The sequence below is a fragment of the Oncorhynchus mykiss genome, chromosome 25, assembly GCF_013265735.2.
Source record: "Oncorhynchus mykiss isolate Arlee chromosome 25, USDA_OmykA_1.1, whole genome shotgun sequence".
Lineage (NCBI taxonomy): Eukaryota > Metazoa > Chordata > Actinopteri > Salmoniformes > Salmonidae > Oncorhynchus > Oncorhynchus mykiss.
Window position 1 is genome coordinate 18,960,633 of NC_048589.1, and position 13,006 is coordinate 18,973,638.

Here is a 13,006-nt window from a genome sequence, read left to right on the forward strand (position 1 = left end):
CAATGACGTTTATTAAAGGACACAGATTGCTGAACAGGGAGCAGTGCCAGTAGTTAATATATAGCTGGCCAGGGCCATACATTCAGACAAGTAGTGACTGCAGGAAAATGTGTTCATTTCCTGTCCTACTGCTGAACGACTGGCTATATCTATAATATCATTACAACTGTATCAGGCAAGGCAAGTTACTAGGGAATTGATTCCCATAAAGGATTGCCTGCTTTAGGCTATTAGAAGGCATATTATAAATAGCTTGCAGTGCCTTTGTTTCTTAAAACCATGTATCATTGTATCACTAGTATAGGCCCAGGCCTACATCAATCTCATGAGTCTAACATCGGAATAAAAAAGAAAACAATGCAAGTTAACCAAATAAATAAACACCAGTGTTCCTGTGGATAACACCAATGGGAAACGTGTTTATAAAGAGTCTATAAACCTGTTTCATGGGAATTACAGGCTAGGGAAGGGAAGGGTGTGGAGTACAGTCTCTTTACCCAGGCAAGAAACATTAAAGTGCCACCAGATGACATCTCACTGCTCCCAAGGCCAAGCTCTCTTTACCATCCTGTTTTATACTTTATCCTCAAATTAAGGTTGATACCAGACCGTAGGTTGGCCGCCTTGTCATCTCTTGCCTTGGTCGTGCTAGTCTAAATGGCTTGGTGCTCAACTGTGTCAGATTGGTTTAACAATGTGCAATGTACTACAAGTTGGACTTTAAAACTAAAGCAGATGCCCAGAAACAGAACATACCTTTTGTATTGTTGCCTTCGGCAGTGTTTTTAATATATCAAGGAGGGCATTTTCTTCTAATATTAAGGCAAAGAATTATACTCCCATCTTCCTATTGGCAAAGGATTAGAGGAACTGATATTGTTCTGTTGAAATCTACACCGGCCCCATTTTGTCATATCAATATCACAGTGGGTCTTGGGAAAGAAAAACAAACAGAAGTGCTCAAAACGTGGAACAAAACACCTCCTCATACAACATTCTAGGTCATTCTAGGACTAGGGAATATTTGTGATTGCTTGAGAGATGACACCATCTGTAAAGTCTCGGTGCAATTTGTTAGTCCTGTAGCGATGGCATGGCAAGACGGGCTAGTACACATTGCCAAAGCTGCTAAGGAGTTTAAGATATCAAATAAGCTGAGTTTGCAAAGTATAGGCCTAGTCAACACTCTGCTCATGTGGTGGTCAACAGGGCGTTTTCTGTGTTGGTCTCTGACTCACCATTCAGTGCAGTGAAACCATAGGTTTCTTCAAAACCCACAAAGTGACCTCATAGCCTTATAGCAGAAATAACCTGCCAGCACACAACAATAGAAATGCTGGAGTTACGAGGCAAACGTTAACAAGGCCTTGATATTCTTGGGAGAAAGATCAGGTGCAATCGCAACAGTCACTAAGGAAATTGTTCCATAGTCAAATCCCACTGCATCTGCTGCCATGGTGACCACCCATTTTGACCACTACATTCTCTACCAGCCCCCTCTTGCAGGAATAGCATGTGTTATACAGATATGTAAAAGCTGCACCACTCAACAGCTGATGCTCATAACTGAGTCCTCACCTCTAGATTTAACATGTGGGTGGTACACACATTCCCACACAAACACACTGTAAGGGGCTGGTGCATATACAGTAATGATAGGCAGCCATGTCCACAACTTCTTAGTACCACATCCTATTTGCAACAAGGTGAGGTCAACTATATGTTTATAACACAGGTATGAGATTGATATGAAACATGGCCACTTCCTAGAATAAAAAGCAAAACATGGAAGGGGAACGAGTCCAGGGCCTCTCTTATGTAAGCCTTCCACCTGAGACAGGAGACACCCCTGCCGTGAAAGGGCCATTTGACGGATGCTTCTTAGAATCTGGTTCATGAGCCATTTAACAAAATGGATTTTCAGGAATCCATGCATCTTTCATTTAAATCAGTACAATATCCACCAAGGCCTGCATGCCAGTGTTTTACATTAGAGTGGAGGTATGTATAAAAGAGAACTTCAAAATCAAACGTCAGCGTCAAGTAACTCAACTTGGGCTAGGTCCACCACTAAACCAAAGGCTGCATGTCTGACTACAAACCAGGATGTAGACAAGACCACACCCTAACTAAGATATGCGTGAGTGGTAGAAGGTCTCAGTAACAAAAAAAGGCATTTCAAATGTATTTTCTGCCTTGGTCTGAGACACCGGACTCCAAAATAGTAAAAAATATCACTGCGGTATGATGAGATTAAGAATATGATTAAGGAGACACTATTCCATCTGCATGTAGTATGCTGCAACTGTATCAGGATGCCTCTAAATGAAAGGGATAAGGTTGTGCCATGTGTGGGGCTGGCACTTCTCTATGTTGAGCAGCCCTGTCATTAAGCTCTGGGCATGATGGGGTGTTAACTCTTAAACAGTTGCCTCTTCCATGTCAAATGTAGAAAATCATCGATCTGAAATTAGATTGTTCCAACAGCAATCTGTTAGTTGAAGGTTAACATGTGTTTTTCAAAAAGACACACTCTGTTTCATTTTGTATAGTGTGAGCAAGGAAGACCTTTCCAATAAATCACTTTTTCCGATAACTTGGCGGTGTGTGTACGGCACGTAAGCAGGTTACTACAGTGCATCCAAACGGTTTCAATTAGGAGTCGGACTCGTGCAAGCTACTGCCGAGAAGAAAGGCAACCACAAAACAAAAGCATATAATTTTACGACCACCCTTGGATTTACCGCCACTGAGGCAGAATGAAGGGCTGGTGTGTATAGTGATTTAGAGAGCTTGGGACTATAACATTCTATCTGCCAAAAGATGATTCTCAGATAATTGGCTTTAAAGTTCCAAACCCTCATTAGTTTGAATGGTGTCAACAATTTTTATATTGTATTCTTTTGAACTTAACAACATTAATTGGGGTATTCAGAGTACTATATAGGTAGAGAACATTGAACAGAACATGTCAATAGCAAAAATTGGACAAAAATGCAGACAGAACAAGGTCTTGATTTATTGACACTTGTTACGGTTTTCTTCTGGAAAGAGAGGAGGACCAAAATGCAGCGTGGTTATCTTTATACATCTTTGATGAAAAAATGAACAATATACAAAACAAGAAACGTGAAAAAACAAAACAGTCCTAACTGGTGCAACAAACACAAAGACAGGAAACAATCACCCACAAGAGACCTAAAGAATATGGCTGCCTAAATATGATTCCCAATCAGAGACAACGATAAACACCTGCCTCTGATTGAGAACCACTCTAGGCAACCATAGACTTTCCTAGACAACTCTTCTAAACACAACCCCATAAATCTAATAAACCCCTAGACAAGACACATAAATCACCCATGTCACACCCTGGCCTGACCAAAATAATAAAGAAAACACAAAATACTAAGACCAGGGCGTGACAACACTGTAGTCCAGCTTTAATGCGCATGCCATAACTGTGACCATAGCATCAAGTCCCTGCCCCCTCAGACATGGCAATCAAACTGCTAAAAACTATTTTATGGGCATAGCCGCTTGCAATATCACACTGGATATATTATTTTTACCTTTCGAAATCAAACTTTGCATGGTCCCTTCAGTGTCACATTCTGTAACTAATATTCTTTGAATGTTTGAAAAGATCTAGGCCTCTGGTGGGAGCATGAGAAAAAGTCAAATCGGACAGGCAGAGATTCATCTACTCCTCTCCAGCACAATAAATACTCAGGACATTACGAAATACAACGTGAACTTGACATTGAAAAGCTGGGATTCCATGGCCATTCTTTTTCCAAGTTGTGATCCAATCAGTGACAGAATTAAATGATACCCTAGATGCTCAAAATTCTTATCCTAAAACATTTTATGACTTCAAAAACATCTTCCCCAGGAACACGGCCTCAACAAAAGACACTGATGAGGATGCCATCTGGCCTAGTGAATTTAGCAATAAGGTTCTGAGATAATTCTGAGTGAGCTCATGTCTGGGAGAAGTCACTAAAGTGAGGACAAAAGATAATCTGGTGCCAATACAATGAACTTAAATGTCCTCAAAAATGGTCCTTACCGAAGAGGTATCAATACTGATTATGACTATTGTTGTCTTTTATTGTGTTGATTCCTCTTCTGCAAAGACCCAGTAAACGAGGAGAGCCACAGGAGTCATGCCTTACCAAGTCTTATCTAGGCTCCTCAACAAGCTCAGTCTCATCTACCTAACCTGAAGAAAAAGTACATCTTCTGCTTTCCTAATGTAGAAGCTGAATGAATTCACCTTGTTATTCTGCCATTGAAATGAAAATCTAAGATAAATGATATATCCAGTGATGAAATGGTAAACAGTTGAGAGTTGACTTTCAAGTAGCACATAGGTTTTTTGAATGAGCAGATAAATGACCATGCCACTCCAGAACAGTACGTTCAAACAGCACACAAGGAGATGTTGGAATCCTCATGTGAATCAATAGACACAATGTTCCTCTTCCATTGTGGTAGTTCTATGAAGGGAAATCGTTCCCATCATCCTTTGCCTCAAACCCAGATTTTTTTAGATTTGCATATACTTTGCTGTACTGCATTAGCATGGGTAAGAGCCAGATAGATTTGCGCATGCAACATATGAAAAGTGAATGAATATTTATTGGGCAATTCTTAAGCTCAGTCTAGCAGTAACCTAAAAGTAGCCTACAATTTGCTGATGTTGTTGTTTTTTTGTTGTTGTTTTTTTTACAATTTACAAGGGGTAAACTATGTTATATTTAGCATGGGTGTTGGTGAAATATGACTCAACATGAGAGTACTAAAGTTAGGGTGCAAACTAACAACACAAAATTACAAATTTTCCCATTTTATGAAACTGGGTCTGCCTGAGGTTCAATGAACAGAGCTTTTACAAGAGTCTGTAGTTGATGTCCCACTGTGTTGACCATGTTATGAGTCTTAATGACCTTGGCTCTTTGCAAGTAGAGATGGTGTTTTGAGTAGTTAATGGCACCTTTGTGAACCCAGACCTATTAGGCAGTAGACATTTGGGCTGTACAGTACATACCTGGGCCTGGGGCAGACTGTGGTCAGGGTAGGGGCTTCGCACAGACAGGAAGTCTTCAACAGGAAGGAGAAGCTGCAGTCTGGAGTCAATGTGAATTAGCTGGTCTCGTTCTGTTGGTTCGGGGGTGTAACCCTCACCCGCTTGCACTGGAGCGGTCCACATGTCTCCCTAGGAAGAAGACAACATATAGGCTGTAGTATATGACAAGCGGTCCCTCCCTCCAAGTAGCAAGGGCACAAAAATGTCCCCCAAATAAAATAAAAATAAAAAAGGTTGAGCCCAAAAAACAGACTCCCAACTGAGAATTCTGTCAGAAATACTTGGCAAACCCTATATCTTCAAAACTGAACCGAAGCCATGTCCAAGTTAAATCTACCCTCCGGTTATTATTCAAATATAAAATTGGACTATTTGACCTCCCATCCAAACTACTGTCACAAATTACACACTCTTTACGAAAGGTACTCTAAATACAACTCTTTCTTGCACCCGGAATTCGCTTTTGGAGAGAAGACAGACTACTGGTCACTGCTCCATGGGTCTTGCCAAGAACTCTCCAAAATGCCAAATATTTAACAATTGCCTCTGCCTCACAATGAGTGACTGTCTCGTAAGGCTTACATTATATCATATGAATCACAGGTGGATGGTGAGCTCATTTTGGGCCCAGTAATGAGCTAAGACATGTCCAGCAGCTCTTCTGCTAAGCTCAGAGATCTCAGTAGCGGCTCCACAGAGAGAGCCAAACCCTTTTACGCTATGATCTCAGTGCATGAAGATGAGTGAACAGTAGAATATTTTATCAACAAACAGAGCCATAAAGCTTCCACTACCAACTAGCACAAACCAAAGACTTCAAAATGACCCATCTGAATAACATTATAACCCATTAGTTATATGCCCAGTTACAGTTGTTTTTTGTGGGAGATTACTTTGTGATAAAAATATGCAGTAATATAGTCGACCAATCGAATGTGAATACAGTAGAATGATAGAATGTGAATGTAAAAAGAGGACCGTCTAATTTCTAGGAGCACAAATTGACACATTAACAGACTAATCAGTCAGCTACTGGATGTGCAGCACAACAGGATTGATCTAGGAGGAGACATGATAAAACAGAGCTATCCAGGGTCCTGGACACATTATTCATTTATTTATATTGTTGAGGCATAGAGAATGACGCACAGAGTTGTTCTTCAACACCCTGTATCAAAAGGCCTATATACTGTATTACTGTACCTATGATCTGTAAGATTAATTTAAGGAAAAACTACAGCCAAACACAGTGGGACCTGAGGTAGACCTAAGCGATTCACTTTCGAAAGAGAGAAGTCTTCCTGTGTTTATGGAAAGGCAGCCTTTCAAAGAGCACTCAGTGTGATGCCATGTTTATCACCCCAGGTTTCTAGTACAATATGCAGTTGAGGATCGTACTAGTAATGGAGGCAAGGCCATCATGAAAGTGTTTCAGGAGGAGAGACACAGGCGCAGCGCTATGGCCTGTAACTGATTATGAGTCCTACTTGGCCTTGCCAAGTTCCCTGTCTGGGTGCACTTGCCCGCATGGTCACTGTGGATTCCTGACTATCAACATGAAATACGTGCTCCCTATTCAACAGCCATTCATAACAGCACGCCACGCAATAACAGGAAGTCTAATTCTAACCAATAAAAGACCCCAGCATCTATATGTATGCTCCTCTCGGTTTGATATCCGCCACGTAATTACAGCAGTATTGTTCTAAAAAAGTAAAGGAAACCATCATAAATACAGCAGCCAGACTTCAAAACGTTGGCAAGATGTTCCAGAGATGCATGGCAGTCCGGGTCAGACTAAATGGTACCGTATGTGAGAGAAGTGCTAGTCTAGGTCCTCTCATCAGACGGGCAAGGTTCATCATAACTGACCTCAAAATTCAGGCTTCGCAGCCACAGCTGCCAGCTAAGCCATTAGGGGAAAATTGCACCTAAAAATCAACCATTTGAAGTTTACAGGGTGTGGGTCAGTGGGTGGCTGCAGAACAGAAAACTGTCTGCTCCAGGTGGCAAACACTCTCACAAATTATATTAAACATAGGAATACAGGCGGCTATTCAAATGCACCTGGCACTGCATAAGTACAGATTTTCTGCACATACCAATAAACCATAATCCTAAATAAGATTGCTGTCTAATATTCAGAAGATGTGGCAATCCCTGTGACCTTTGCATGGCACATGACATCTGGTAAATAATGACTATGGGGAGTCAAAATCAGCTACCGTTGCTGCCAAGTAGTCATTGTTTCAAAACGTGCATATGGGCAATTCAACAGTAACAGAGTCATGCAGTGACTCAGATATTTCACCTTTGGCTTGTTTAACTTTGCAACCATTGTGCTTAGTTTGACATACATTTTAAAGTGAAAATTCTGAGTCTCAGCATCACTCTGTTACCGTGGATTTGCCCAAATCTAAACTACACTACCGTTCAAAGGTTTGGGGTCACTTAGAAATGTCCTTGTTTTTGAAAAAAAAAATGGCCCATTAAAATAACATCAAATTGATCAGAAATACAGTGTAGACATTATTAATGTTGTAAATGACTATTGTAGCTGGAAACGGCAGATTTTTTATGGAATATCTACATAGGCGTACATAGGCCCATTGTCAGCAACCATCACTCCTGTGTTACAATGGCACGTTGTGTTAGCTAATCCCAGTTTATCACTTTAAAAGTAATTGATCATTAGAAAACGATTTTGCAATTATGTTAGCACAGCTGAAAACTGTTGTTCTGATTAAAGAAGCAATAAAACTGGCCTTCTTTAGACTAGTTGAGTATCTGGAGCATCAGCATTTGTGGGTTCGATTACAGGCTCAAAATGGCCAGAAACAAAGGACTTTCTTCTGTAACTCGTCAGTCTATTCCATGAAGGCTAATCCATGCGAGAAATTGCCAAGAAACTGAAGATCTCGTACAATGCTGTGTACTACTCCATGCACAGAACAGCGCAAACTGGCCCTAACCAGAATAGAAAAAGGAGTGGGAGGCCCCGGTGCACAACTGAGCAAGATGACAAGTACATTTGAGTGTCTAGTTTGAGAAACAGAAGCCTCACAAGTCCTCAACTGGCAGCTACCCAGCTAAACATAGTACCCGCAAAACAACAGTCTCAACGTCAACAGTGAAGAGGCGACTCCGGGATGCTGGCCTTCTAGGCAGAGTTCCTCTGTCCAGTGTCTGTGTTCTTTTGCCCATCTTAATCTTTTATTTTTATTGGCCAGTCTGAGATATTGCTTTTTCTTTGCAACTCTGCCTATAAGGCCAGAATCCAGGAGACGCCTCTTCACTGTTGATGTTGAGAGATAATTTTGCGGGTACTATTTCATGAAGCTGCCAGTGATCAACTTGGATTAGCGAACACAACATGCCATTGGAACACAGGAGTGATGGTTGCTGATAATGGGCCTCAGTACACCTATGTAGATATTCCATAAAATATTCCAGCTGCAATAGTCATTTACAACATTAACAATGTCTACACTGTATTTCTGATAAATATTTCGTTATTTTAATGGACATTTTTTTTGTGCTTTTCTTACAAAAACAAGGACATTTCTAAGTGACCCCAAACGGTTGAACGGTAGTGTATATTACAACATATGCTGTAATTGTAAAGTAGGTCAGCGTTTAGGCCAGTTTAGTTAGGCCACTTCGATTTGATTAGCAAATTACTTCAAAACGGTAGATCATTTAAACAGTTTCTCTGTGTACTCATGAGTAATGGCCATATCAACAACCATAACAGCTGTGTGAGTAACACAGTGCTTGAAAGACGTTGCTCAATACATGATAACGAGTGATTACTGGCTACTACTACCCTAAACATATTAAGTGAAATGTTTGTGTGTAGACCAAGTGCTGTGCGAGAGAGACAAATGGTGCAGTCTAGATGAACTCTGTTTGCCACATTTAGACACTTGAAAACATGAGTCCTCCTACACCACATGCTCACCATCAGGGCTGTATTTTGGCCTACCTCACAGCCTGCCTTCCCAGCATTGTCCCCTTCCTCCATGTCTCTGAGGAGCTCCTCGAGACGATACTTCTCCTCCTGTGTCATCTGCACTGGGCCTCCAGCACCACTCGCCAACTGTCATGTTTGACAAAGTAGTGACAACAATCATTCATCAGATCAGATTGTAGTTATTTTCAAATCAGGCCCCTGAGTCTTTGAGTTGAAGAACTATATTAATTTCCCATTGAAAAAACATAACATGAGTAATGTGAGACTCCAAAGTCATGCACTTTGCCCAACATGAACTTTGACATACCTCAATATTTTTCTTCACAAAGTCTTGTTTATTTTTGCCCCTGGGAACCCCACTCCAGCTGCCTTCTGACTCGTCTGCCCTCTCTTCGTGACACACTTCTGCCAAGTCTGCTGCTGTGGTGTTGAGGTCCTTTTCACCTGTGTGGGAGTCAGTGGCGGTTGGTACATGTGGCGGTTGGTACAGGAGGATGTTTTTGTTTTTTTCATGAGCATGGCCTTATTTCTATTACAGCATATTGGATGACTGTCATTCATATTCCATTCACCCAGTTCAATGTAACATTGATAGGCTACTACATGAATGATACTCAAATGTTCCATATACCCATCATGAGGTTGCTACAACCTAGCCTATGAATGAATGTTTACAATGTAGATGCACACAGGTCGAGAGAACATTTTGCCTGCATCTAGCTGATCTAGGGTGGACAAATTCAAGTATGTTTATCCCCGTTTCGTTAAATTTGCTTCTATTTTAGAAACGTTTTTTTTAACAGAATCGGCGGAATGAATAGACCCCTGACCACACGTAAACACAGTTCACTTTCATAGCAGCCAGGTTGTATTCCTTCTCGCATCTATGAGCTCTCCTCCTCTCACCTTTTCCCTTCGCTGGCAGACTTAAATACACATCAGCTGTATATGGCTAGGCGAAAAAAACAATCCAAGCCAAGACTCGAAAATTGAGCTCAGATGCATCCTGTTTCAATTGATCATCCTTGAGATGTTTCTACAACTTGATTGGAGTCTACCTGGGGAAAATTCAATTGATTGGACAGGATTTGGAAAGGGACACACCTGTGTGTGTGTATATATATATATATATATATATATAAGGTCCCACAGTTGACAGTGCATGTTAGAGCAAAAACCAAGCCATGAGGTCGAAGGAATTGTTCATAGAGCTCCGAGACCTGATTGTGTCGAGGCACAGATCTGGGTAAGGGTACCAAAACATTTCTGCAGCATTGAAGGTCCCCAAGAACACAGTGGCCTCCATCATTCTTTAATGGAAGAAGTTTGAAACCACCAAAAATCTTCCTAGAGCAGGCTGCCTGGCCAAACTGAGAAATCAGGGGAGAAGGGCCTTGGTCAGGGAAGTGAGCAAGAACCCGATGGTCACTGTGACAGAGCTCCAGAGTTCCTCTGTAGAGATGGGAGAACCTTCCAGAAGGACAACTATCTCTGCAGCATTCCACCAATCAGGCCTTTATGGTAGAGTGGCCAGACAGAAGCCACGCCTCAGTAAAAGGCACATGACAGCCCACTTGGAGTTTGCCAAAAGGCCCCTAAAGGACTCTGACCATGAAAAACAAGATTCTCTGGTCTGATGAAACCAAGATTGAACTCTTTGGCCTGGATGCCAAGCGTCACTTCTGGAGGAAATATAGCACCATACCTACGGTGAAGCATGGTGGTGGCAGCATCATGCTGAGGGGATGTTTTTCAGCGGCAGGGACTGGGAGACTAGTCAGGATTGAGGGAAAGATGAACGGAATAAAGTACAGAGAGATCCTTGTTGAAAACCTGCTCCAGAGTGCTCAGGACCTCAGACTGGGACAAAGGTTCACCTTCCAACAGGACAACGACACTAAGCGCACAGCCAAGACAACGCAGGAGTGGCTTCGGGACAAGTCTCTGAATGTCCTTTGAGTAGCCCTGCCAGAGCCACTTGAACCCAATCAAGCATCTCTGGAGAGACCTGAAAATAGCTGTGCAGTGACGCTCCCCATCCAACCTGACAAAGCTTGAGAGGATATGCAGAGAACAATGGGAGAAAATCCCCAAATACAGGTGTGCCAAGCTTATAGCTTTATACCCAAGAAGACTTGAGGCTGTAATCGCTGCCAAAGGTGCTTCAACAAAGTAGTGAGTAAAGGGTCTGAATACTTATGTAAATGTGATATTTGTTTATTATTAATACATTTGAAAACATTTCTAAAAACCTGTTTTTGCTTTGTCATTATGGGGTATTTTGTGTAGGTTTACGAGGAGAAATAAACTATTTATCAATTTTAGAATAAGGCTGTAAAGTAACAAAATGTGGAAAAAGTCAAGCGGTCTGAATACTTTGCGAATGCACTGTATTTAATATAGTTTTACCTAAAATTGATTACTTTTTTAAATGTTTCACTATTTCTATTTTTATTAAATTTACTGAGGATGGTCCTCCCCTTCCTCCTCTGAGGATCCTCCACTGCTGGGAGCTGTTCATGCATTTTTGGATTCCAGCAGGTAAACGTGTAAACTTAGGAGTTTAAGAACCATTTGAAGGCTCTGTCTAATATCTTCCTGAGACGCTTTGGAGAGACATTGTCAACAATCTAAGGAAGTATTCCAAATGACCATGTATCAATTAAAGTTTCTGGACCACTGAAATACATTCAATTGAAAAGGGCCCATTTCCACAATGTTCATGGCTCTCAAACTATGACTGAGTGACATGTCATCCAGCAAACAGCAAATTCAAGATGGGAAAAGTTGTTAATGGATAGTTTGGAGGGAAAGATGTAGCCTATGCAGTGTTTTCAGGAATGAAAGCATCAAGAAAACTGAATACACAGTGAAACCACAAAATAGTTGCATTGTTTCCTAGGGTTATACTGCCATCTAGCGTAGAATAATAAAACTACATTGCAATATAGTCCTAACGTTGTTACTTTTTAATTTTTTTAAATTTTATTTCACCTTTATTTAACCAGATAGGCTAATTGAGAACAAGTTCTCATTTGCAACCGCGACCTAGCCAAGATAAAGCATAGCATTTCAACACATACAACAACAGAGTTACACATGGAATAAACAAAACATAGTCATTAATTCAGTAGAACAAAAGAAAACAAAAAGTCTATATAAAGTGAGTGGAAATGAAGTGAGATAAGGGAGTTAAGGCAATAAATAGGCCATGGTGGCGAAGTAATTACAATATAGCAATTAAACACTGGAATTTTAGATGTGCAGAAGATGAATGTGCAAGTTGAGATACTGGGGTGCAAAAAGGAGCAAGATAAATAAATAAATACTGTATGGGGATGAGGTAGGTAGATAGATGAGCTATGTACAGGTGCAGTGATCTGTGAGCAGCTCTGACAGCTGGTGCTTAAAGCTAGTGAGGGAGATATGAGTCTCCAGCTTCAAAGATTTTTGCAGTTCGTTCCAGTCATTGGCAGCAGAGAACAGGAAGGAAAGACGACCAAAGGAGGAATTGGCTTTGGGGGTGACCAGTGAGATATACCTGCTGGAGCACTTGCTACGAGTGGGTGCTGCTATGGTGACCAGTGAGCTGAGATAAGGCGGGGCTTTACCTAGCAGAGTAGAGTAGCTATATTCAACCAGTAGTAGAGTGTTGGAGGCTATTTTATAGATGACATCACCGAAGTCGAGGATCGGTAGGATGGTCAGTTTTACGAGGGTATGTTTGGCAGCACGAGTTACAGGACTAGTTACAGAGTACATTGGCCTACATACAGATATATGAGCAACTTTATGATGTAAAATGTATAATTGTGTTCCAGCATATTTAAACAAACTCACTTTCCTCCACTTGTCTGTTGTGTCTTTCATACTCTTTGTCAGGCACTTGAGTCCCAAACACAGGAGCAAAGTCCAATTCTTCACTGGATCCGTGAGCTATG

The 13,006-nt window shown here is 41.2% G+C and overlaps 1 protein-coding gene across 2 annotated transcripts in view; it reads right to left on the bottom strand.

The window, feature by feature from the left end:
• The window catches only part of fsip1 (fibrous sheath interacting protein 1), a 50,016-nt gene that overhangs the window by 32,736 nt on the left and 4,274 nt on the right, over positions 1 to 13,006 (bottom strand). For both annotated transcript variants that reach the window (XM_021584769.2, XM_021584768.2), the window contains exons 6-9: positions 12,906 to 13,001; positions 9,373 to 9,509; positions 9,078 to 9,191; positions 5,054 to 5,221 (exon numbers count right to left, since the gene is read on the bottom strand). In XM_021584769.2, the coding sequence (XP_021440444.2) occupies positions 5,054 to 5,221; positions 9,078 to 9,191; positions 9,373 to 9,509; positions 12,906 to 13,001 (515 nt within the window). The remainder of the gene's footprint in view (positions 1 to 5,053; positions 5,222 to 9,077; positions 9,192 to 9,372; positions 9,510 to 12,905; positions 13,002 to 13,006) is intronic.